The 24094-nt window shown below is 39.6% G+C and overlaps 1 protein-coding gene across 1 annotated transcript; it reads left to right on the forward strand.

The window, feature by feature from the left end:
• The first annotated feature begins 11231 nt into the window (after positions 1–11231).
• On the forward strand, positions 11232–21351 carry LOC104590462 (uncharacterized). The gene is made up of 3 exons (XM_010249137.3): positions 11232–11476; positions 11571–11738; positions 20943–21351. Exons 1-3 carry the CDS (start codon positions 11337–11339, stop codon positions 21175–21177), a joined length of 543 nt encoding a protein of 180 aa, XP_010247439.1. The 5' UTR covers positions 11232–11336; the 3' UTR covers positions 21178–21351.
• The last annotated feature ends 2743 nt before the right edge of the window (positions 21352–24094 follow it).

The following is a 24094-nucleotide window of genomic DNA, read 5'->3' on the forward strand; positions in this document are numbered from 1 at the left end:
GGTGTGAGCCTCGCGGGATGAGCTCTCGGCGGCCAGAGCCCGCTTAAGGCGCATTTCGGACTGGAGAGGCAGGGCATGCATGACGGAGTACGCCTGCCAGCAGCACTAGTTAGTACTAGCAAGGCTACAAAACCAGAAATTAAGGCAGAACAAGACTTACCACCATGCAATGAGTATTGGCCCAAGCTCCGAGCTGATCGGTCGATAGCTCGGACCAGTTTGTGACTTCATCAGCATATACCGCCCCCTTGCTTTTGTGGAGGTTGTATTTCGGAATCAAAATACTCTAAACTAACCCTTCATTGCCCGAAGAAACTGCAACTGTAGAAGGAGTGGGCTCCGATGGCACTTCGGGTACATGAGGGCTCCTCTCCAGCTCCTCGACCAGATTGATCACTTGAGGAGCGCTTGGAGGTTGTTCGGGCTCGGGAGTAGGAGGCCGTGGAGATTCAACAGGAGCTCTTTTAGCAGTCCGCTTCTTCCTTCCCTTCATCTTTCCAAAGAGCCTGTCCAGGCTGAGCTGCTGTATGGGGCCTGCAATAAAGCTCGACATTAGTGATACTACCAAGAAGAAATACTAGCTATTGCGGTAAAATACTAACTCTAAACCAAGGTGACCTACCAGGACTCAAGCCAGCCTATATGAGCTTGTCCTCGGCGATGTAATCTTTGTAATTGAGGCCGACTTCCGCCCAAGATTGGAGCGTCTCCCTTGTTTTTAGGTCCAGCCTAATGCCGGAGTCCTGAATGGCCGCCCTCCAATGAGTTGGGAAGGGCCACCCCGTGGGATTGCAGACTACAAAATAATCCCGCTTCTAGGCCAGGATTTTACTAGGGAGGCCGTGTAACAATTTGTAGCCCGAGCGAGGGGATAGGTAATAGGTCCGCCTATGCTCGGGAAGGACACAAGAAGCATTCTTCTTTATTGACAAAATAGATGAGAAAATGTCGAGGTCGAGGGGCAGGGGGTAGTCAAAGCAATGGGAAATTGTCCCGACCACATTCCGGATTGAGTTCGGGTGAAGTTGGTCTATAGTGACATCGAAATGCTTCAAGACTTCTATGATTAGGGGGTGTAGAGGAAGATGGAGTCCAGCCATGAGCTGTTCTCCGAAGATCACGATCTCATCATGATCGTGTTCCCAAGGGAAGTTGCCCGTAGGAAGGTTATAGGTATATTCCCTCAGGAGGTTGTACTTATGTATCAGGGCCCTAAGTCTATCTACGGCCATGGTTAAGGGACCAAACTTGTCTAGCACCCGACCTCGAGAAGTGGATGCCGGGTTATCTGAGGCCTCCCGCGCCTCATAAGAGGATTGCACCTCGGAAAGGCCCACTTGATCCGAGGTACCCATCTCGGGCTCATCTATAAGGCTATCGAAACTCTGGTTTGATATAACGGTTGAACTGAAATGAACTAAAAAGAGAAGCTAGGGAGACTCACCAAGAAGAGAGACATAACTGAAAGATTGACGAACTAAAAAACCCGAGCTGAGGACTTTAACCGCGACCTCGATGCGAATGCTAGTGAATTTATGGCAGAGAAAATGACTCGGGTTCCCCCCTATTTATAGCCGCAAGGTTAGGGGATCAACGGTCGAGATCAAGGAGATTTGGCGGTTCCTGAGAAAACCGGTTGCACGACCCTCGAGGTCGAAATCAGTTTAGCGCATTTTTTGGTGTCCGCGGAGTCTATAGATCGCGTGACATCCGCACATAAACCGAATGTGACCTGGCTTATACTTGGTTTAGTCGAGCAGCCGAACTGATCCGACCGACAAACTCTCTGACTGGACGGTCTGAACCTCGAGCCAAATCCACCCATCACGCCGTGAACTCCCCGCACCAGGTCAGGACCCCTGGCCCGGGGAGTGGGGGGCAATTGATGGAGGGTGATTTGACCCGACCTCATAATAAGGGGACACGTGGACATGACTCGATGATGAGACTAAAAAGAACCCTATTTTTATCCCCTAATTTTCATCCTTTTACATTACTTTAGCACTTAAATGGACTCATTACTCTTGTATTTCGATTCATGGCAATAAAGAAGGAGATTGGAAGAAAATAGGGCAAATCGGGTGATTTTGCACAATTTCGGCGAGAGTCAGTAATCTGGGAATAACTCTCAATTTCGGACTCCGAATTAGAAAATTCGAGAAGAATTAGAAAGACGAAATGAAGGCCCACAACCTTTATGTTTTGGATTTTTGCAGATTCGGTCCGCATCGAGTACGAAACTAGGCCCGAACTCGGAGCAAGTTCGTAGCCAGACCCATTTCACAGCTGAAGCCCAACTCGTAGAAGAACCTGGAAGCAGCGCAAGTTATTAGAGAAGCCCAACTCGGATGCAAGAGCCTAGAGTCCTAATTCGAATGTAACCTCCAAGGAGGGAGAGGGTCTTATTAGATATAAATTTTGAATGTAATCCTATAAAGATAAGAAGGTTGGGGATTAAATAAGAGATAGGATAGGATTAGTTCAAAGAAGATCAGGACTCCCTGAAGATAAGATGATCTCCTAGAATGAGTTGGAAAACAGCCCTCTCCTTTGGCTATATAAAGAGGGGGGTGGACCAGCTCTATCATCACTCACTCCAAGATCGAAGAGATCACCAAGCAACTCAAGCTACCAAGAGAGCAGTTCGGCCATAGAGAAGAAACGCATGGAGGGTTCGAAGATCATGAGCAGCTAAACTTCTCTTTCCTGGTTCAAGGGGGGAGGTTCGATTGAGTCATTGTGAGGTTCTGTATCTAATTTAAGATCTTGCTTTTTAATTCAAGTATTCATTGATTCTTGTGCATATTTTTCATTGGATGTTAATGTTAATTAGTCTGACAAACTGAATTAATGTTGATTTTCCTACTGCTATTCTTGATTTCGGTGATCCATAATTGTCATGAATAGTGGTACAAATAGCATTTAGGTTAATATCTTTTTGGGTCAATTGTCCGTGACAGCCTTTGACCAGTGCATTGACATGTTTTAACCTAAGGGGAATCGATGGAACAGAATTCGATAATTATAGCTATCTCAATTAATGTTATTTTGATTTAACTATTTTCACAAAACTTAATGCTATCATTAGTTGATATGGAACGCTATCGTACTCAGTCGATTAGTGATAAGTGTTGATCGAATGTTGGGTTTGGTCAGCTGATTTCGGAAAACGCAAGGTTTATTATGGCTATCCTAATAAATCTAAGGTTAAATGCTTGAATTGCAAGGCCACCGAAGTCTACCTATGATCGATGGCCAATTAACTAAATTCCCTTGAACCAGAATTCGATAAGATTGATTATTTCTTGTAGTTGAATTTGCTATTTCTTTCTTGTTCTTTTAATTTTATTTATTTAATTTTCCCACTCAATTATATTATTCATTCGGCTGAGAGATTATTGTTTAGCTCCCTGTGGGATTCGACCTAGTACCACTTTTACTACAAATATTTTGTTGTGGGACTAGTACTAATTTTGAGGGCTTCGACAACCCATCACTCGACATAACTGACAACTCAGCATAACGAGCTCGCTACAACCCAGCGTAATGAGCTTGCTATAACCCTGCCTGACAGCTCACCGCAAATGGCAGCTCACTACAAGATGATACTCCGACACCCCAAGATAAGACTCCCAAATAGGGAGCACCCCGAGCTAAGACTCTCCCAAGTAGGGAGCATCCCGAACTGAAGACACTTCAGGTTAAGCTCCCTAACTAGGATAGGCTCACTCCTAAACCTAAGTAGGCTACCTCGGAGACCTACCTCAGACCAAAGCACCTCGGCGCATCACCAGCAGCTCGGTGTAAGGTATCTCGCTGCAAAGCAACTCGGCATATTGTAGGGGGTTTCTGCTTGACAACCGTACCTGCGAAACCTAGAGACTGTACCCACGTCTCTCGCCTAGCGGCATCGTGCCTACCAACCCTGGAGGTTGTTTCTTGTCTAGCAGGACTGTACTCTGCAGCGATCACCTTTGCTCGCCAGCTCAGCTCTGACAAATAACGGCCAGCCACTCCAAGCTGTTATTTGACAGCAGATTGCCACAACAGAGATTCGGAGGCGGTTACACCTGACATGTCAGGATGCTAGTATATAAGGACCTCGACCCCTAGGGGCGAAGGTATTGCATGATCATCATTCTAGCTCTTTAATTTCTCTACAACTCTCTCTCTCTCTCTCTTTCTCTCCCAGCTTTCAATCTAGTTACTAACTTAACCATCGGAGTGTTCCCGCCGGGTGAGCCCCCCGGGTCCTTTCATCTTCTTCCTCATAGGTACCTCTCATTCGTCGCTAGCTAGGAGTGCAGCCACTTCCAGCTAGGAGTGACCAGATCGCGCACCATCACCTAGCAAGGATGGAGTAAGCTATGTGAAACCCCTTTTAGATCACTAGTGTTTTCGTACTTACACCTTTGTAGGTGCATTTGGTGAGTTTGGTATCACTGTGGAAGATGTTGCCGCGCTCTTGGCCTTTCCAATTGGTGGGTCGCTTTCTGCCCATCATTTACAGTTTTCCGAGCCCATCCCTGCTAATTTGTCTAACCTCTATGTGGACTTAATGGAGGAAGTCTGTCATTTCAAGTCCCAAGTGGATGAGTCAATTACCCGAGGGAAAATTCCATTAGTGGCATGGATGGCCTACTGGTTTGAAACCAACAGTATGGGCAACATGATGGTTCGTAGGGGGGATGCTCAATGCCATCTCACGGCTTTCATTCTGTACATTGCGTCCCAGTTCCTCTTTCTGGGTACCCCTGACTATGGCCTACGCACGGTATTGCTTCCCCTTGTCGTGCTTGCTGTCAGCCCGGATCAATTGTCGTTGGCTTGGATGTTTTTAGGTTATTTGTTCAAGTAGATGGACAACACTATCCATAAGATAATGGATCCAAGTTGTAAAAGGCATTGCAGCTATATCTTCTCTCCCTTTCTCTTCATGTATATATGTGAGTCGCTTCAGCTTAGCGTCACGCCTCATCAGTTGTCCCCCATGAACATATTCCTATTGCAACTTTAGATGGGGATCAGACTGAAGAACAGTCCTTGGGTGTTTGCTAGGGAAAGCAATGGCTCGGTGCCAAGAGGCTTAGGTAGTTCAGGGTTGCCGAGATCGAGCTGAAATTGTCTTCTCTTGAAGTGTTTGTATGGAGACCTTACATTTCGGTCGTTCGTAACTCTATGCCATTTTGTACTGGCATCGTTGTTGGTGAAGATGGTGACCAGCAGTGTGTTGTAGAGGCGACTCACCCTCTTGTTGGCGTGGCGTGTCTTGTACTTTGGCCCAATGTTATCGCCTATTGACCGAGCAGGCGAGGTGCAAGTTGTGGCTTACTGTCTTGACTGACTTCTCTATTAGTTCGGATACGATGACTTCTTAGTTTCTACAGGCTCCGGGGGAGGATGTGTAACGGGCCCCGGGGGAGGATGTGTTATGGAGTCGTCAGAATGGTATGACATTTCCAGGTGTTTCTCGATTCCCTCTCGTAGGGTACAAGAGGGTTGAGGTGTGTAGGTCCCTACATATGGCTTACATGTGCTTGTTGTTTGACAAGATGCACTTATTTATGGTTGCGAGCCCTCGTCCCCGTCACATCATGGTTCTCCCTCTAGGTCATGTTGTAGATCAGAGGCGAGAAGATGCCCCATATTGGATGATGTGAAGATTTAGTCTCATTTTTGTTTCTTCCACAAACCAAATGTCCTATGTTGGGCTTATTGTTCACAGATTAATTATTCGTAATTAGAGAATGGGTCAAGTATGTCCTTGCGCTGGTGGGAATGGATCAAGTATGTCGATTCCCCATTGTGCGAAGGGCCATGGGCTGGTGAGGTATTTGAGGTCGGCAGTAGGTCGGTGGTGGATGTTGGCGTGCCTCTGACACTTGTCGCACTTCTTGACGTGCTCGAGTGCATCTGCCTTTATCGTGAGCCAGTAATATCCTTGTCGTAATGCCTTATGGGCGAGAGCCCTGCCCCTCAAGTGTCCGCCGCACAAGCATTCATGGGTGTCGCAGAGAACGAACTCGGCATCTAAGGGTCGCAAGCAGCGCAGATAGGGGAGCGTGAAAGATCTCCTGTACAACTATCTGTCTATAATAACGTACTTAGCTGACTAGCGCTCTACCCTTCGGGCCGCATTGCGTTTTGTAGGGAGGGTCATGTGAAGCAGATAACTCACGAGTGGGTCAATCCAGCTCGGCTCTGCTTGTGTTACAGGAGTGACCTCTCCTGCCCCCCCAAGAATGCTAGGCCGAGGTAAGTCCTCTATGTACACGGCCCGTATGGTGTTGCTGCTCGTTCTAGTTAACCAGGACAAGGCGTCAGCCTTAGCATTCTCAGATCTCAGGATCTGCCTGATGAAGTAGGAGATGAAGCCGCGTAGTATCTCCTTGACTTTGGCCAAATAAGCTGCCATGGTGGGATCATGGGTTTCATATTCCTCGGACCTATTTCCAATGTTGCCTTGTGAAGCAGGCGGAGTGATCTATCCGTCTCTCCTGCCACGAGGTGAGACTTGGCTCTCGAGAGGAAGTGAGACCTGGGAAATCTCCTCGCCTCGGTGGGGAGATCGAGTGATGTTCTGCACACGAGGTTGGTTCTACTGAGTTGCTGGGTGCCAAGGTGGAATCGACTGCTGGCTTTGCAGCAGTGGAGGGAATTGCTGCTGGTAGTATTGGTAGAACACATGCTGCTGGTATTGCTGGAACTGCTGGACCTGCTGCATTTGGACCTGAATGGCCCCGCACGCAGTGTACCAGATCGCTGAACTGGGATTGCCTGACTCCGGGGGGAACCACAGATGGTTCAGCGAAGATTGCACCCACCACTGGAGGGAGCGGGGCATTCACCTATGGAGCGTTTTGTGGCACAGTTAGTGTTGGGACCCCAATCGCAGTGAGCGGTATGGTGAACTGACCAATGCACACTGATGGAAACTAAGGTTGCCCCCCAGAGATGTTCATTTCACTGCTCTGTCCGGCGTGACTAGAAGAGGCCATTGATTTCAGAGGAAAGTTGTTAATTGTGAAGAAGGTTTTTTGATCATCTTCCCACAGACGATGCCAATTGATGTTGCACAATCTGACTGCTCCCTGCTGGAGGATGATTTGGCTTCTAGTTGGATGGCGAGCTAAGTAAATCTGCAAAACAAGATCAGAGAACCCAGGGTGGCTAGCCCGGCGAGGTCGCTCCAATGCTTAAGTTAGTACTCTGATGCGAGCTGAATAACTTTGAGAATGTAGAGAGCTAGAGAGCTAGAGAGCAGAGAAATCATGCGTACCTTGTGACCACGGGGTTGGAGCCTTTATATAGTTGACTAGTCGTGGGGCACACGAAAGAGTTACAGGATATCCGGGATGTGAAGATGGAGCTCGCTTTGCTTCCGAAGGAGTAGTATACAGATGAGGCTTATCTTGTTTCACCTCCAATTCCGGCGGGGTCAAAATAAGTCCTTATCGTGATCCCGGAAAAGTCGGGGTTTGTTTACTCATCATGATCTCGAGGGATTCGAGATTCATTGGAGAGACCTCTGGAGTTAGTTGCGCGGGAGTCAGTTACATGGCACTTCAAGTTGCTGGTTCCGAATTGGTACTTCAGTCTTTTAGTTCCGAACTGGCTTGGATACCGAGGTGAGACTTGCGACGAGGTGGCTCTGCTCTGAGGTGAGCCTTGAGCCGAGGTGGCCTTTGTGCCGAGGTGACTGAATACGCGAGCTCAATTGTTGAAAACTGAGCTTGTCAGGCTAAGTTGTCATCTCTTGGTCAGGTCGTGTCCACTTGTCCCCTTTTTACTAGGTCGGGCCAAATCACCCTTCATCACTATATATTATTATATAATTATAATTTATATAATATTGTATAAATATATATAATATATATATATATATGGATCATGTCGGGCCGTGCCGTGGACTAGACTGCAGGCTGGGCCATGCTGTCTCGTGGGCTACGGGCGGCACGGCCCACTCGGTCGTATCGTGTTGTACTGGCCCATAGACCTAAAATCCCAAACCGAAGACGACCCGCATGATAGTGCCAAACTTGACACGGCCCGTAGACCATCATGTCGGGCCATGCCAGGCCGATCCAAATTCGTGCCACGGCCCGATTTACACCTCTATTAGTAATAACTAATTGACTATTGGTAATAGTTATAGTTAATTAGGTTATCAACAATAATTGGACATGAATTTGCTACAGTTAAATAAATATTCATAATAAAGGTTTAATTTTTATTGACGATAATTATTTTACTTTTAGTTATGACTAAGAAATCATCCGCAAGTGGCAACATCAAATTTCTTTTAGTTATAGTTGAATGGTCTTTTAACAGTAGGTTGTATATTATTTGTAACAATTTAATACATCAATAAAACAAATAAATGATTATTGACAACTGTCAATAAATGCCATCAAACGTAATGAATTGTTCTTACTTCTTAGTTAACATTTGGCAACAATTACTTGGTCGTTGCTTATTCAACAACTATAGGGGTTGCTGCCTAAAGTAATTATCATTCAATTTTTATATATTTATAATTAGCAACAGTTAAAATGACGAGTCTGGACCTGCTGACCACAACTAAACTTGTTCATGGGCCGGGCTTAGGCCTGACTTACACTATGTTAGGTTCAAGTTTTGGGTCAGGCCCCATTCAAACTTTCGTAAAAGCCAAACCCAAACCTGATCCATGAGTATGTTTAATCACAACATACATCAGGAATATTGCTGATATAAAGTACAATCGATATTCCCGATATGTGGCTGGATGAATATGGCCAGCAATGTATTGTGATCAGCAGATCGAAACTCTAAAATGAATGTTGTGTATGATATTTTTAGGCCACAAGTGATCACATGTTGCTAAAAGGTCTTATGAGTAACAGTATCACTTAATTATTCTTTAAAACAAAATTTCAAACAACAATTGCAATTGATGGGAAGGGAAAATATTATGATGCTTAGTATGTATAAACAAGTGCAATTTAGACCACAAGTGATCACATGTTGCCAACATTATATATTCTTATGCTTAGTATGTATCAACAATTTTAAGTGCTTTTTTTCAAACTTGGCAAAATTTCTCTAGGGATACATATGGCTCCGTTTGGTTTATTGGGAAGGAAAAATATGGAATATTCTGAAATGTTCTTCCCTTCCCATTGTTGTTTTGTGGGGTATCATGAGATGGGATTGAAAAAGGTGGGATTCTACATCCCAATTTCAATACCCACCATTTTGATGGAAAACAAGTGGGAATGGAGGGAGAAACTTGTTTAACAATAAAAAACACATACCTTGTAGTATCTGTAAGAATTAATATTAGAACCATGAGCCATTAAAAATTATAAATTATTTAAAAACTTATTATTAAAATAATGAAATTAAAATAGTTAATAAGTAAATTAAAATAATTAATTAATAAAAATTGATGAGGGGTGATTTGGCCCGACCTATTCATGCATAGACATGTGGAAGCAACCTACTGATTGGGCATCGGCTTGGCATTCCCTATCACCTCAGCGAGTTAGGTCACCTTGGGTACCTTAGGCACCTCAGCCAGGACCAAGGTCTGAGTATCTCGTGATGACCTAACCTATCAAGGTGACACGTAGCCAAGTTCTAGAAGTAAGCCAGCTGTCTCCGACCTCTTAGAGATCACGCCGCATGTCTGCAGGTCTTATCCTTATCTCACCTAGATCAAAAAGACTCGATAAGCCTTATCAGCTAGCACGAAGTCCATCTCCTAGTGCGGAACAAACTCCTGACAGCATGGGCCGAAGATCTCGAATGTGTTTCGTGAGACCTATCGTAGCTCACCTATATAAGGGCATCAACCCTAGCGACACAAGGCATGCGCGATTTATTGCTCACTAGCCTACTAGCACACAAGCTTTCTGCTTATAGTACTAACCTAAGCATCGGAGTGCCACACTGGGTAAGCCACCCTGGGCTCTCTAAACCTTGTTTTCTTGCAGTTCGACCGACTAGTTAAGCAACCAACTTCCGAGTTGCCCTCCAGCTAAGAGCATGCAGAACGCACACCATCAAAACTATTAATCAATTAGAAATAATCCAATAATTAACTAATATGTCAGAATACAATATTAAAATTACTAAATAAGCAATAATTATTAATAAAACAAGATATTAATAATAAATACAAACTAATAAAAATTAAAATATTATAACTAATAATTAATAGTTGATAATAAAAAACTAAATCATAAAAGTATTGTGAATTAATTACTAATGAACAACAAAATCATTAATAATTAATTAGTTCACTAATTAACGAATAATGAAATGATTAATATTCAAATATTTAAATTATTAATTAAGGCAGATGTATTAAAACATTAATAATTAAATAACAACTAATAAAGCTTTAAATATTAATTAATGAAAAATTAATTAATTAATTAATTAATTATATAATTAATAATTAATCAAAAATTAACAACAAAAAATTTAATAATTATCTAACTAGTAGTTAATTAGTAGATAAATAAAAAATGTTAAATAACTAAAGAAATTAATAATTCAAATAAAAATATTAATGAAGTAATAATAAATATTAATTAAATATTTTTTTAAATAAAAAATGAAATATTAATTATTAATGAATAATTAAATGACTAATTTTCAATATTAATTAGTTATAAATCTAATTAATATAATATTAATAATTATTAATTAATTAATAAAAAAATATTACTAATTACTTAATTGATTAATTAATAATTCTTATTAAGGTTAATTTTCCCACTATTTTCCCTTTTACAACCAAACAATTGAACATAATAAATTTCCACCAATTTTCCCTCTCTCATCCTATCCCATCCCACCAAAATTTCCCTCAAACCAAACGCAACCTAAATATATTACTTCGGCAAACTCCTGTTCTTACACATACAATAAATTAATATGCCATTTTTTTCCAAAAGACACCGCCTAAAAAAGCTACAGCCAAGCATTTATGCATAAGTACTTTTTATGGTCTCAGAAATTTTGTCCTAGGTTCAAGCCAATGGCATCGAAATCAACCCGTGTTTTGCTTGGAATATCTCAATCGACCACGAGCCACTGGGCGGCAGTCCACCGTTTGAGAGAGATCTAAAGAGAGAGAGAGAGTAAAATGATCTCAATATCTGTAGGTTTTTGAAAATTCCTCTACTCCATTCCTGTTTATACACGTGGCTAATTCAGAATCATAAAAGGATAAGCTTGGCGGCAGCTTCCGTAGCAGTTTTATGTAAAATCTACTCATCCATGGCTTACAATTTTGAAGCACACCAGAATTCGGAACATTCTCGACGGCTTACTACACAAAAATCATGGCAATTGCTTCTTCTCAACAGAGCTTCCTCACTAACGCCCTGACTGCAACCCAGAAACCCAGAAATAAAAGGAATATCAATTCAATAACTCTAATATCATGCCGATCGTTCACCGATGACCACAGTCACTCCTCAAGGTGAAGTACCCGTCGTCTCTCCTTTTGATAAAACTTCACTTGTGTTCTGTCAATGGTTGTTTAACATTTGCTTCATTTCGTGAACTTCTTACAGCAAGAATGAGATGAAGTTGGCAAAGCTAGCTATTGTGACGTTTGCTGCCGGCGTCTTGACACTGGGACCCGTTCATGAAGCATCGGCGGCGAAGACTGGTGGTAGAGTGGGCGGTCAGGCGTTCCGATCTTCAGCTCCTCGGTCATCTCCTAGAATCAATAACTCCAGGTAACCAAAGTAACATCCGACGGGAAGATTAGATTTTGAAAGTTGGAATTTGGAACATAATAGTGTTCATTTCAGTTCATGATTTTCCCACTACAAAACAAATAACCAAAAGGAAAAAGTGAAATAGATGAAATTAGATTCCTCTGTCATGGATATCTTTACCATGGCAAACAATTGATTTGGTCTATATCTGGATTAGGGTAGAAAGCAGGACTCCTTTCTCTCTTTTTTTTTTCTTTTTCTATATTTTTTAGGTGGGGTGTAGGGAAAGGAAGAAATTGATTACCACTTACCCCAATTAATACCCCAATCCTCCGGATTTCAGATTCTACGATCTGGCTCCAAAAATGGTGCTGCATGGAATCTGGAAACTTGCAGAACTATAGACAAAATTTCTGCAGTTTCATCAGAGAATGATATCTGGTTCTGTTACTCTGCCCAAATTCCTTTACTAGTTATATCACAGCCAATCACCTCCAAATCACTTGTGGTTCCTTTCAAAGTTGAGCAGTTGAAAGGAAGGTATTGGAGTCCTCATTCCTCCGGTTATGACATTCTACATTTGGTTCCAATAATGATGCTGTGTAGAATCGGCATACTTTCAAACATGGTTTTCAAAATCGGACCTGATCGGACGGTCGGACTGGAAAAACAGGGAATTGGTCAGGTGATCGGTTTCATTTTACCTCAAAATTGGATTTTTCTTTAAAAACCGTTGATTTTGGTCAGAAAACCACTGATTAGGGCGATTAATCGTTTGAATCATTCGAACGGTTTTGACCATTTTTTATTTTTTTTATTTTTTTTGTCAGAACAGGCCGACCATTTGATTCAAATGATTGGACTGTTCGACCCAATAACCGAACCCCTGACCGATTCGGTCTCCGGGTCAATTTTAAAAACAATACTTTCAAAACAATAGTCAAAAGATTGCAGTTCAGCAGAATCTTAAAATCCAGTTGGATGAGAATTGTCATCTGAAACTTTCATCAGAGAATGGATTTTGGTTATATTATTTTTCCATTGTCCAAATTCCTCTCTAGTTATATAAGAGTATGTTTTCTCTATATCACTCTGGTTCCTTTACGATATTGAGCAGTTAACACCATGGGATCCAAACTTATCTTATAGCTTGATTTGTGCATACGTAGTCTATGTCTATATATCTATATATTAAAATTGGTCTTTCCATGTCAACGGGCCTCGCCCTTCCTCTATTTTGTGTTTTTTTATCTAATTTATTTTTAAATAATAACTTCAGTAGACTTTCATCCCTCCTCATTAACTCACCAGTCACCACTAACTCTGCTTCTCTTTCTCATAAGTCCTTTAGATTATCTCTTCATTAATAATGTCATTAACTCTCTCTTCTCTAATAATTCATTCTACTAGTTCTCTCTCTCAATTTTTTTGTAAATTGCTTAAAATTCATTGACTACTGTTTTTCTTTTTCTTGAAATTTTCTTTTTTGTTGAAAATGGATAATAAACCAAACACACTTTGTTTAGAACTAATCATTCCATCCCGGTCCGGGTCCAGAACTGCATTAGGCACACAAATTTCAAGGCTGGGCCTAGGCCTAATACTTAAAGCCCAGTGTGGGCCGCCCAACCCAATCTTCAAATAAACAAAAGTTTATGCTTGGATTGGACATAAGAGGATATGCTTTTTTTCCCTTTTTATGAATTCTTAATTTTAGTGTCATATTACAAAATCAACCAATCAAGAACGAGTCCACCAATTGTTGGCATTCTAATAGTTTGAATGGGGATATATATCTATATCTATATCTATATCTATATCTATAGATAGATAGAGAGAGAGAGAATTTTTTTCTAATCCAAATTCCTTTTTTTTGTTTTATATTCAAATTTCATTTAATTGGTTAATTGTCATAAAATTTTAATTTAAAATTAAATAACTAAAATTAATAAAAATAATTAAAATTAAGAAAAAGTATTAAAATTTAGCGAGCCTTTATCTAACGATTATTAAAATATTAAGAAATTAATTAATAAAATTTAGTAGTTCGTAAATTAAAAATTAAAATTCATATGAATTCCATTTAAAATAATTAATATTAGCAGAAAAGTTAAAATTAATAATAGAAAGTAAGCATTATTAAAAGTAATAAAACAAACAATTTGCATCCTACATAAAATAATAAAAATAATAATGGCTCAAATGGAAATGTCATAAGGCTACTTCTCCTTAAGGATGACTATTTATGACCTAGACTAGTTCGACCAGACCTGTAAATTTCCATGCTCAAGAAACTATTTTCTTGTAAGCTAGGTCCAGCTTGGATCCACATCAAGCCCACACATAATGTGGTCTATGTCCAAACTAGGCAACCTCTAATTTGACCTAAAAGTTATATACATATATGGCATATATAATATATAATATTTAGATAAAAAAAGCATTCTCATTCCATATAAAAAAATAATAATAGCTTAAATGAAAATGTTATACGGCTCCTTTCATTATGACCTAGACCAACTCAACCAAACTTACAAATTTCAAGCTTAAGGCAATTATATTCTTCTAGGCTAGGCCCAACTTGGATTCACACCCAGCCCACACATTATGGGATCTAAGCTTAGACTAACCCTAAGCTTGACTTGGAAATTAATTACATATATGGTAAATATTATTTATAATTTTTAAATGATATATATAGTCATTAGTTAATATTCATATATGGAATAATATATTAGTATGTAAATAATGTGTATTTTTTTATAACTGATTAAAATAAAAAAAATTAATTTATAAAAGAATCATAGTTTTATAATTAACACAAGCAAACTTGTCCCTAACCCAAGCCTAAACAAATATTATCAAGCTTGGGGTTTAGAATAGACCTAGTATGGGCAGCTTTAAGAATTATTAATACACTACAAAAATACAACCTGAGATCTTTTATTTTTTGAATCATTAATGTGGGTAGCTTGACCCATTTTCATTTATACTTCTACTTTAATTTCATAGGCTCCTTCGACTTTAATTTCACTTAACAAAACTCATGCATCGAATGAATCCAGACTCCCAACTAACTAGTGTTCTAATCAAGGATCAAAGTATTAGTAACGGGTATTGTATCTGATAAGTTAGATACAGATACAAATATGAATATGCTTTAGAAACACATGTTAGGGAAATGCATACAAATCACATAAATATATAAATAACACTAAATCTAAAGTTGAATTATTAATGAACAATGTATAAACAAATGAGAAAGACTCCCAACTAACTAGTGTTCTAATCAAGGATCAAAGTATTAGTATCGGGTATTGTATCTGATAAGTTAGATATAAATACAAATATGAATATGCTTTAGAAACACATGTTAGGGAAATGCATACAAATCACATAAATATATAAATAACACTAAATCTAAAGTTGAATTATTAATGAACAATGTATAAACAAATGAGAAAGGCACACGTTAATTGGTTATATGAAGAGAAATATTGCAATGAATTAACATTATCAAGACTCTAAAACATATATAAAATACAAATCATACAATTATTATCACTTATAATTTTCAAATTTTATTAAACTTTTCACAAAATTTATTTATTTATTAATATTATATAAATAATAACTCTTATTTTTTCAAATAATAAATATGTTTTCATTTTAATATATAATTGTAAAATAAAACATATAAATAATTTAAGGTAGATAAAATAAATTAGTTTTATAATTTTCAGTTTTTATTAAGATTTTGGAGAAATTAAATATTTAATTATGTATTTCTGTTTTTAAAATTATAACATTATTTCATTTTTTATTAAATTTTTGGGAATTTTTCTTTATTTAGTATTTTTATATAAATAATAACATTACTTTTTTCAGTAGTAAATATGTTTTCACTTTTAAATATTAAATTATTTATTTTATTTTTATAGTAATAATTCTATTTCAGTAGTAAATATGCTTTCATTTTCTTTATTTCAGTTCAGTTTCACTTATTTTACCACCAACCAAACTGACACTCTAAGTTTAACCACTGGCCAACCGAAATTGATCCAGAAATAAATAAAATCGATTTAAATTTTTGTTTACAATTCAGTTGATTTAATCAGCTAATTGAAAAAAATTGCACACGTCTAAAAATTCGGTAAATCTTTTAAATTATCCCTAGTGTTCACAAAATTTACAAACTGTACCCTTATTCTTTATAGTCTTAACTTAAGCTACCCTTAAGTTTTCTGGCAGTTGAGTAGCTCTACCCCTTCTGTTAGCATCGTTAATTTTTGTTAAAATTGGTGTTTAAAATTTTTTAAAACCCAATATCACCCTCATCCCTTTCCTCTCGACCGGCAGCCCCTACTTTGACTGTGTTTACACCCCGCCAAATTCATGTCATCCCCACCGGAAGCTTCCACCACTCCGATTAGACCACCATCAGAAGCCTCTTCTTCCTTCTTCCCCGAATTCCTCCGGAGCAAGTCCTTCTTCGGTCCCAAAGGGATGGGATCTGACTCTCTCTCTCTCCTTGTCCCCTTCGTTCTCTCTCTCTCTCTCCTTTCCTTCGTTCTCTCTCTCCCTTTTGCCCTAGTCACGCAGCGGCTCACAGTGCGGCAACAACGGGCACAACTCCTGTACCTGCTCCGAAGTTGTGGCCGCTTCTAAATCCATCGGTGGATTCACACTGTTCGGTGTTCGAGTTACCGAGGGCTCGATCCATAAGACCGTAAGCTAGAGCCTCGATGCCTTCGAGTATTTGCTGAGATTATAGTGTGTTGTTTCATCTTCTGGATTACTTCTCTTCCACTTCTTAAACCCATCAAATCCCCATTGCTTCTTTGCTGATGATGCCCTCTCATCCGGATCTGGCTCCAAATCATCCACATTTTCATCTCTTTCTTCTCTTTGAAACAGAGTACGAAACGGTTTCTTCTTCACCTTCGCTTTCTCTTTCCTTTTCAAACTTAATGGTTAAAGGTGGCTGCCATCGTCATCATCACCGGACAATGAATATCCATCATCTCCATCAGATGTGTTCCTTGCCCTGATTTCAGAAAAGGGGCATATAGACACGGAAATATGTGTGAATATGCACATGGAGTCTTCGAGTGCTGGCTTCACCCGGCGCAGTACAAGACTCGACTCTGCAAGGACGAGACAAAATGCACGAGGCACGTCTGTTTCTTTGCCCACATAGCTGAGGAGTTGCACCCCCTGTATGTCTCCATGGGCTCTGCTATTCCTTCTCCTCGCTGATCGCTGTGGGAGGAGAGGAGGAGAGGAGAAGTCTTGTCAACGAAGGAAGCAATGGTTGGAAGTTGCAGATCCCAACCGTTGGCTATCCTCCGATGTTAGACACCCAGAAAATAGGGAGATCATTCAGTTGTCTACCGGTGGACGATCGTCAATTTCCCCAAGGTGAAAGTTAGGGCACTATGGAGCCGATACTTCAAAGCGGGCGGCTACGATTGTTGACTCCTTGTCTACCCTAAAGGTGACTACCAAGCCCTTCCCGGTTATTTCTCTTTCTATCTCCAAATCATGGATCCTCACGGTTCTTCATCATCAAAATGGGACTATTTCGCTAGATACCTCCTCTCCATCGTTAATCATCTCGACGAGTCCAACTCCATTCAGAGAGACTCTTGGCACTGCTTCTCCAACAAGAAGAAATCTCACGGTTAGTGCGACTTCATCCCTTCTCCCACAATTTTGGATCCCAAGGCCAGGTTCCTCTTTAATAACGATTCTATTGTCATCACCACAGATATTCTGGTCTTGAATGAATCAATCTCCTTCTCTCATGATAACAATGAGTTACAATCTTCAATAACGATTATGTTTTTCAATTTCAGATGTTTTGAATGGAAAGTTCACTTGGGAGGTGCATAACTTCAGATTGCTCGAGATGATCAAGTACCTAGAAGATAATGAGCCCTGTTTTTCCTGCCCGTGAATGTAACCTTCGGATTAGTGTTTATCAAAGCTCGGTCAATGGGATAGAGTATCTATCGATGTGCTTGGAGAGTAAGGACACAGAGAAGTCAATAATTCTTGACCAGAGTTGTTGGTGTTTGTTTCGGATGTCGGTACTGAATTAGAAGCGTGGGCTTAATCACATGCACAAGGACTCTTATGGTCAATTTGCAGCTGACAATAAGAGAGAGGGAGAACGAAGAGGGGAAGAGTTTGAGAAATAGTAGAGGGAAATTTCGACATCTCTTTCTTAGTATTTAACAGTGATGTCAATTTTTAAAAACAGTAAGGGTATTTTAAGATTGTAAGGGTACAGTTTGTCGATTTCTTGAATAGTAGGAGTACTTTAAGAGATTTACCATTAAAATTTTCACAAATTCCAATGTTCACAACTTTACATTCTTTGGACGTTTAACTTTTTTTTTTTTTTACTTAACCAACTGATGATGTCTTAGTTAATAGGATCTCTAACTTGTTGGAGTAGAGACTTAGGATCAAATCGTGCTAGCAAGCAGGGTTGGAGGGTTAAGGGAGGGGGATGGTCTACCCCATTATGTAGCCCCATGAAGCAAAAACAAAATAATAATAATAATAATAACTCTTTTTTGTTTACTTATACAACCATTAGGCTGTGTTTTGTTTGAAGGAAGGGAAAAGAATTGAAAACTTGGGAAACCCATACTTTTCCCTTGTATTGTTTTCCTACTTTTTGTTTGACCTACTTTTCCTTTGAACCAAACAGTCTTAAAGTACTAGTATGGATCCCATTGATATAAGGGTTTGGTTGAAAAGAGGGAAAGGGACCAATGGTTAGAAATAGGGGTGGCCACGAGCTAAGCTCTTCAAGAGCTACTCGAGCTCAGCTCGTGAAAAGCTTGGGTCGGCTCGGCTTCAACCAAGGTTCGAGCCTAACTCGAGCCTGGTATAGCTCGAATAGCTACATATAATAATAATAATAATTTAAAAAAAAATATAGAAAATATTATATATATATAATATTTTTATTTTTATATATAATAATAACTAATTATTATAATTCTTAATTTTTTAAATATCAAAAAAAAATATTTTTTTATATATAATTTTTTTATTTTTATAAAACATTTTTTTCTTAAATCGAGCTTGAGCTTACGAGTTTTTGACTCGATATGAGCTCGAGCTCAAGGTTCTAACTCGAACCGAGCTCGAGCCTTGTGCTACCTAGGCAAGCCGAGCTTGAGCCTCGTACTATTCGGCTCGGTTCGGCTCGAATCCACCCCTAGTTAGAAACCATAAACATGAGACTAGCACCTGGCAAGCTGTGTAGTCTCAAACTGCAGGTAGGGGCTAAGCTAATATGATACCAAAAGCATGTTTTTGGGATAAGTAGAGAGGTATGTCATACAAATTATCATTAATGTATACACATAACTTGCAACAAAATCAAATCATTGGGTTTTAATCAAGGTTTTAAAACCGGACCAGACACGGAACCATTCTAGGTCTGGTTCCTAGGTCGAACGATCTGACCATTTGGTCCAAACAGACAACCCTTTCTGACAAAAAAAATAACAAAAATAAAAAACCCAAAAAACATGCAAAAACCGTTACCAGGTTGAACGATTCAACGGTTGACCGCTCGGGTCAGCAGTTCGCTGACTAAATCAACGGTTTTTGGTCAAAAATCAATTTTTTTGGTTAAACAAAAGCAATCAAGTGCCGCTTCCCGATTTTTCTGATCCAACCGTTTGGTCCAGTCCAATTTTAAAAACATTGGTTTTAATGTTTATTGAACCGAAACTGACTGACACTTTTAAGAACCAATTATTTCGGGTCAAGTTGGTTGCTTTGGTTGGTTTAATTGGTCTGAAAATTTTTATGAACAGCCCTATGCTTTTTGTATGTGAATATTGGACTGTACTCACCGACATGGTGTGATATGATCCAATACATGAGGTATACTACACAACTTGTGGGATATGTATCTAATTGTGGTATATCTCTATTCGTTTTCATCGATAGAAATATAATATATACGATATATATGATATATCCTGTATCGAGAGTATCAATACTTGATTTTAATAAATTAAAATAATTTAACAATCAAGGCTTATATAATAATGATGGATATAGCATTCACCAGAATGGAATGGCGAAATAACATTCATATAACCGAGTTCATATAGTTGGGACCATGAAGATGATGATGATGACGAAGATGGTTCTATGAATAAATAAATTTTTTTCATCACTAATTATCACTGAAAGAAATTTGTAAAATTATTTGCTTTAGCCAATCAGAATAGCTTGCTTGAGAATTGATTTTTTCTTGACCATCCCAAGCCCAAAGAATGAAATAAGCCAAATAGTTTAGGTCTTCCCACAATGTTTTTGACTTGAGAGCTCTGTTACTGAGAGTCTATAGGAAACCTGTTCCTCCACATTACATGTGTCATTTGTCTATTTATGCTCATATTGCAAAAATTTTAGGTATCACTGTGTTTCTTGGGTGTCATATACATGTCAGACAAGAATAATTTGAGCATCTTCATAGTTTCTTTGCTTGTTTATATTTATTATTTTGGTTTCAATTCAAAAACTATGAGTAACTGACCTTTTCCAGGTTTCAATTTAGCTAATCAGTTGTGGATTATTTGGTGTTTCCCAACCTAACAGTGAAACTGTTCCAAGCCACATCCCTTTTATCCTTTAAATGAAAAGGAGTTAAGACAGTACAACCAGTTGGGTGTTTCCTATTGGAATTGATTGAATTCAGTCAGGATCCAATTATTTCAGATTGGCATTTCCCTACCCAATTAGGATTCTACCTGACCCAACTGGTCCATTGCCAATCCTAGGCCCCGTTTGGTTCGTGGGAATAGGGGTCTGGAATCGGAATGGGAATGGGTTATTCTAATTCCAACTGTTTGGTTGGATAGAATCGGAACCCCATTTCCATTCCAATCCATTTGAGGGAATGGCCATTTTTTGCCCCTCCCTTGAGAATGAAATCTCATTCTTATTGATTTCAATCTCCATTCTTATTCCTATCCGAACCAAACCGACTGTGAGAATGGACTATTCCAATTCCGATTCTAAAAGATTTTGATTTCCATTCTGACTGGAAACCAAATGGACTCCTAGTTAGTTATACCATGTTGCCACTGTTTCATACTGAATTCAACTACAGATAAAGCAACTTCAAGAGAGACTGGAAAAGATACTATGATTCTGATTAACTAAATGATGTTAATTGGACAGGACCAACATCTACATCAATCCACCAGTGGCACCACCTCTGATTGGTGGCTATGGATATGGTGTCCCATTTTATGGTGGATGGGGCTGGTCGCCATTTTCATTCTTCGCCGGACCCAGTGTTGCCGTTGGTGTTGGAGGAGGGTTCGAGGTTTTCGTATTGTTTTTAGTCCTTGGTGCTGTTGCTGCTGTAATCAGGAGATTCACTGGACAAAGGGATGAAGATGATGACTACTAATGACTTATTTTATGTTTATCATGTTCAATGACAATTCAACTATTTTTCTTTAAAGAGGCTACAGAATAATTGAAAATGTCAGCTACTTGTATTTTGATATGGCATTGAGAAAATTATACTAATTCATACTTTTCAAATTTTATCTGATAATGGAAAGAAATAGTTTCGGAGCTCTCTGAAAGTAACAAAGATTTTTTTTTTTTGTTGATCCTGTTGCATTCTACGTGTTTCACTTGATTATTTATTTATTTTATATTTGAATGGCGGAACGGATCTTATGAATCCTTTTACTCTCTGAGTTTCTGTTCCTTCTCACTGATCACAATCCTATTACAGATTAACAAGCTTTTACTCTCTGAGTTTCTGTTCCTTCTCACTGATCACAAATCCTATTACAGATTAACAAGTAACTGATCACAAATCCTATTGAAAAGAACTTTGGGATTTGGGGGTGTGGGGGGGGGGGGGGTTGCAACTTAGGGCCTAATCCCTAGCCTAGACCTGATCGATATGCCAAACCTAATCCCAACCTGAACTAAAATTTGACATACTCATGTGCTGGGTCGGCCCTAGGTTGGCTTGAGTGGGGACAATCATGCTCAAGGGCGCCTATTGGGCCAAAAGCATTGAAAAGTTTCTCCAAACCTAATTCACATCAGTACCCTAAACCTATTGGACCCAAACAAGGGTTGGGTAGGTAGGAATGACAGGCAATAGGGCGGGTTGGGGGGACCCCTATCCATCCCTGGTGGGGGGCGGGACACCAACTCCCCGTTAGGAACGGGGAATTCCCAAATTTTCCTTGCCCCGTGATAATCACCTAAAAATTATTTAATAATCTAATTTTTGGATATTTTACAAATAATATTATGGAAATTTGGGGGTTATTTTAGAATTAAATTATGATAATTTGGAATTAAATTATGATAATTCAAAAAAAATTTAGAGATATTTTAAAAATCAATGTTAAATATCGAGATATTTTATTAATTTACCATTGGGGAAAGAGTTTAATGCACCAATCAGTCAACCGCCTGATTTGCTTCTCTGAAGAAATGGACGTATGAAACCCCACAATCCAAGTTATGGGCCAACCTCAAGCAGTCTTTAATGATGATTTTCAGTCTCTAAGGAACATTAACCCGCTTCTTCACGCACGAAATCACTAAAGGAGAATCTCCTTCAAAACAGATTGGAGAGATCTTGATGTTTTGAGCCATATTGGGCTTTCTAGTAATGTAAGAAATCAAACAAACCCCATCATTTCTTCTCGAGGTGTCAAAGTTTATTTTAATCGTTCCTTCTTTTGACATTTTCCAAATTATGGCTTTCCAAGATATTGATCTATTTGAGGTTTTAACCGTAGTCAAGCTTAAGCTTGATTCCCTATATGAAGTTAGGGATTTTTCTATAATATCCGAAGGGGAAAAGGATCTATTGTTAAAAACTTTCTCATTTCTATTTTTCACAAATACCAAAGAATAAAACTATATTTCTCATAAGGCACTTATTCCCCCAACATTGCACAATTGTCCAAGTTTTACTACCAATCTTGATTGAAGAGCCACTAAATCCTAAACCCACGATAAGAGGATTAAATATTTGTCAAGCTAGTTTAGCATTAGTGCACTTAAGGAAAATATCTTCACTATCCTCTTCCTCACCACTGAAACAACATTAGACATCAATTGGAAGTCCCTTAGATATGAGCATGGCCTTTGTGTGGAGATGATTATTTAACAATAAAAATAGGAATGTTGTCAATCTTGGGGGTAGATGAAACCCCCAAATCTTACTAAGAACCTAATTTGTTTCTCCTAATCCTCTTGACATAGAACCAGCTTCTTTGCAGGTGGATTTTGAAGGGATGAGAGATCCATCATATGGATAGCCGAACCCTGCAGGTAGGTTGTGCGAAATTTCAAAAATTTCTCTCTCTCCCATGTGGAAATCACATTCCCTATTTTGGAAAACTATATTTTCAAGAATCAATCTTGAACCCTAAACCAGACCAGATCTGAAACCAAAAGGTATGAGAAAGATGTACCTGATATAGAATAACAGTAACTCCCAATGAAGGTGTTTACGCCCAAGGAAAACGCCAAAGACTGCTCCCACTGAATATGACATAGCGTAGGGTGGAGCAGAAATAGCAGGTGGTTGTTCAGCAAGAACCGAACTCTTCAGCAAGAATTCGATGGAGGGTGAGTGAGCACGACTTCAGATCAGTTTTTCACCAAAAACTGATATCCAACGCTTCTTGATCGCTCTTGATGGAGGGTGATTTGACCCGACCCCTTGAGACGATGACACGTGGACATGACACAGCACGAATAACAGCTTAGCACCACAGTCTAACCACGGCTAAGTAACGAGCCCACAAGATAGCTCGCTACGTCATAGCTCGCTATAGGGGGAGCTCGCTACAACGCGAGCTCGAGGACCTCTGATCTACTGAAAGGGAATACTCCAAGTCTATCCCAGCTCGTGAGCTAAGGTAACCAGCTCGCTCCAACACTTAGGCAGAAAAATTGCCCCAAAGGCAACCTTGAGAGGGGTCACCTCGAAGTACCCATAGAGGCTCGCTATAAAGTAGCTCACGACAGGGTAGCTCACTATACGACTGGATAGCTCGCTACAAGGTAGCTTGCGACTAAGCGATGCGATGCTTTCAGGAAGCTTCTATCTAACAAGACTGTACCCGTTAGACTGTGCCACGTCTTCTAAATGACGCCGCAGTCCCTACCAATTCCACAGACTGCACCCACGTCTCTCGATAGATGGTGGCATGCCTGTCCTCCCAGGATGTGTCACTCATCCGATTGGTTAGTACCTTGCAACGGTTACCTGCGCAGCCCTGGCAGATAACGGTTGCGACAGAAGCCCAGTGGCGATTATGCCCGATTTGACAAGGATG

The sequence above is a fragment of the Nelumbo nucifera genome, chromosome 8, assembly GCF_055504915.1.
Source record: "Nelumbo nucifera cultivar China Antique chromosome 8, China Antique-T2T, whole genome shotgun sequence".
NCBI lineage: Eukaryota > Viridiplantae > Streptophyta > Magnoliopsida > Proteales > Nelumbonaceae > Nelumbo > Nelumbo nucifera.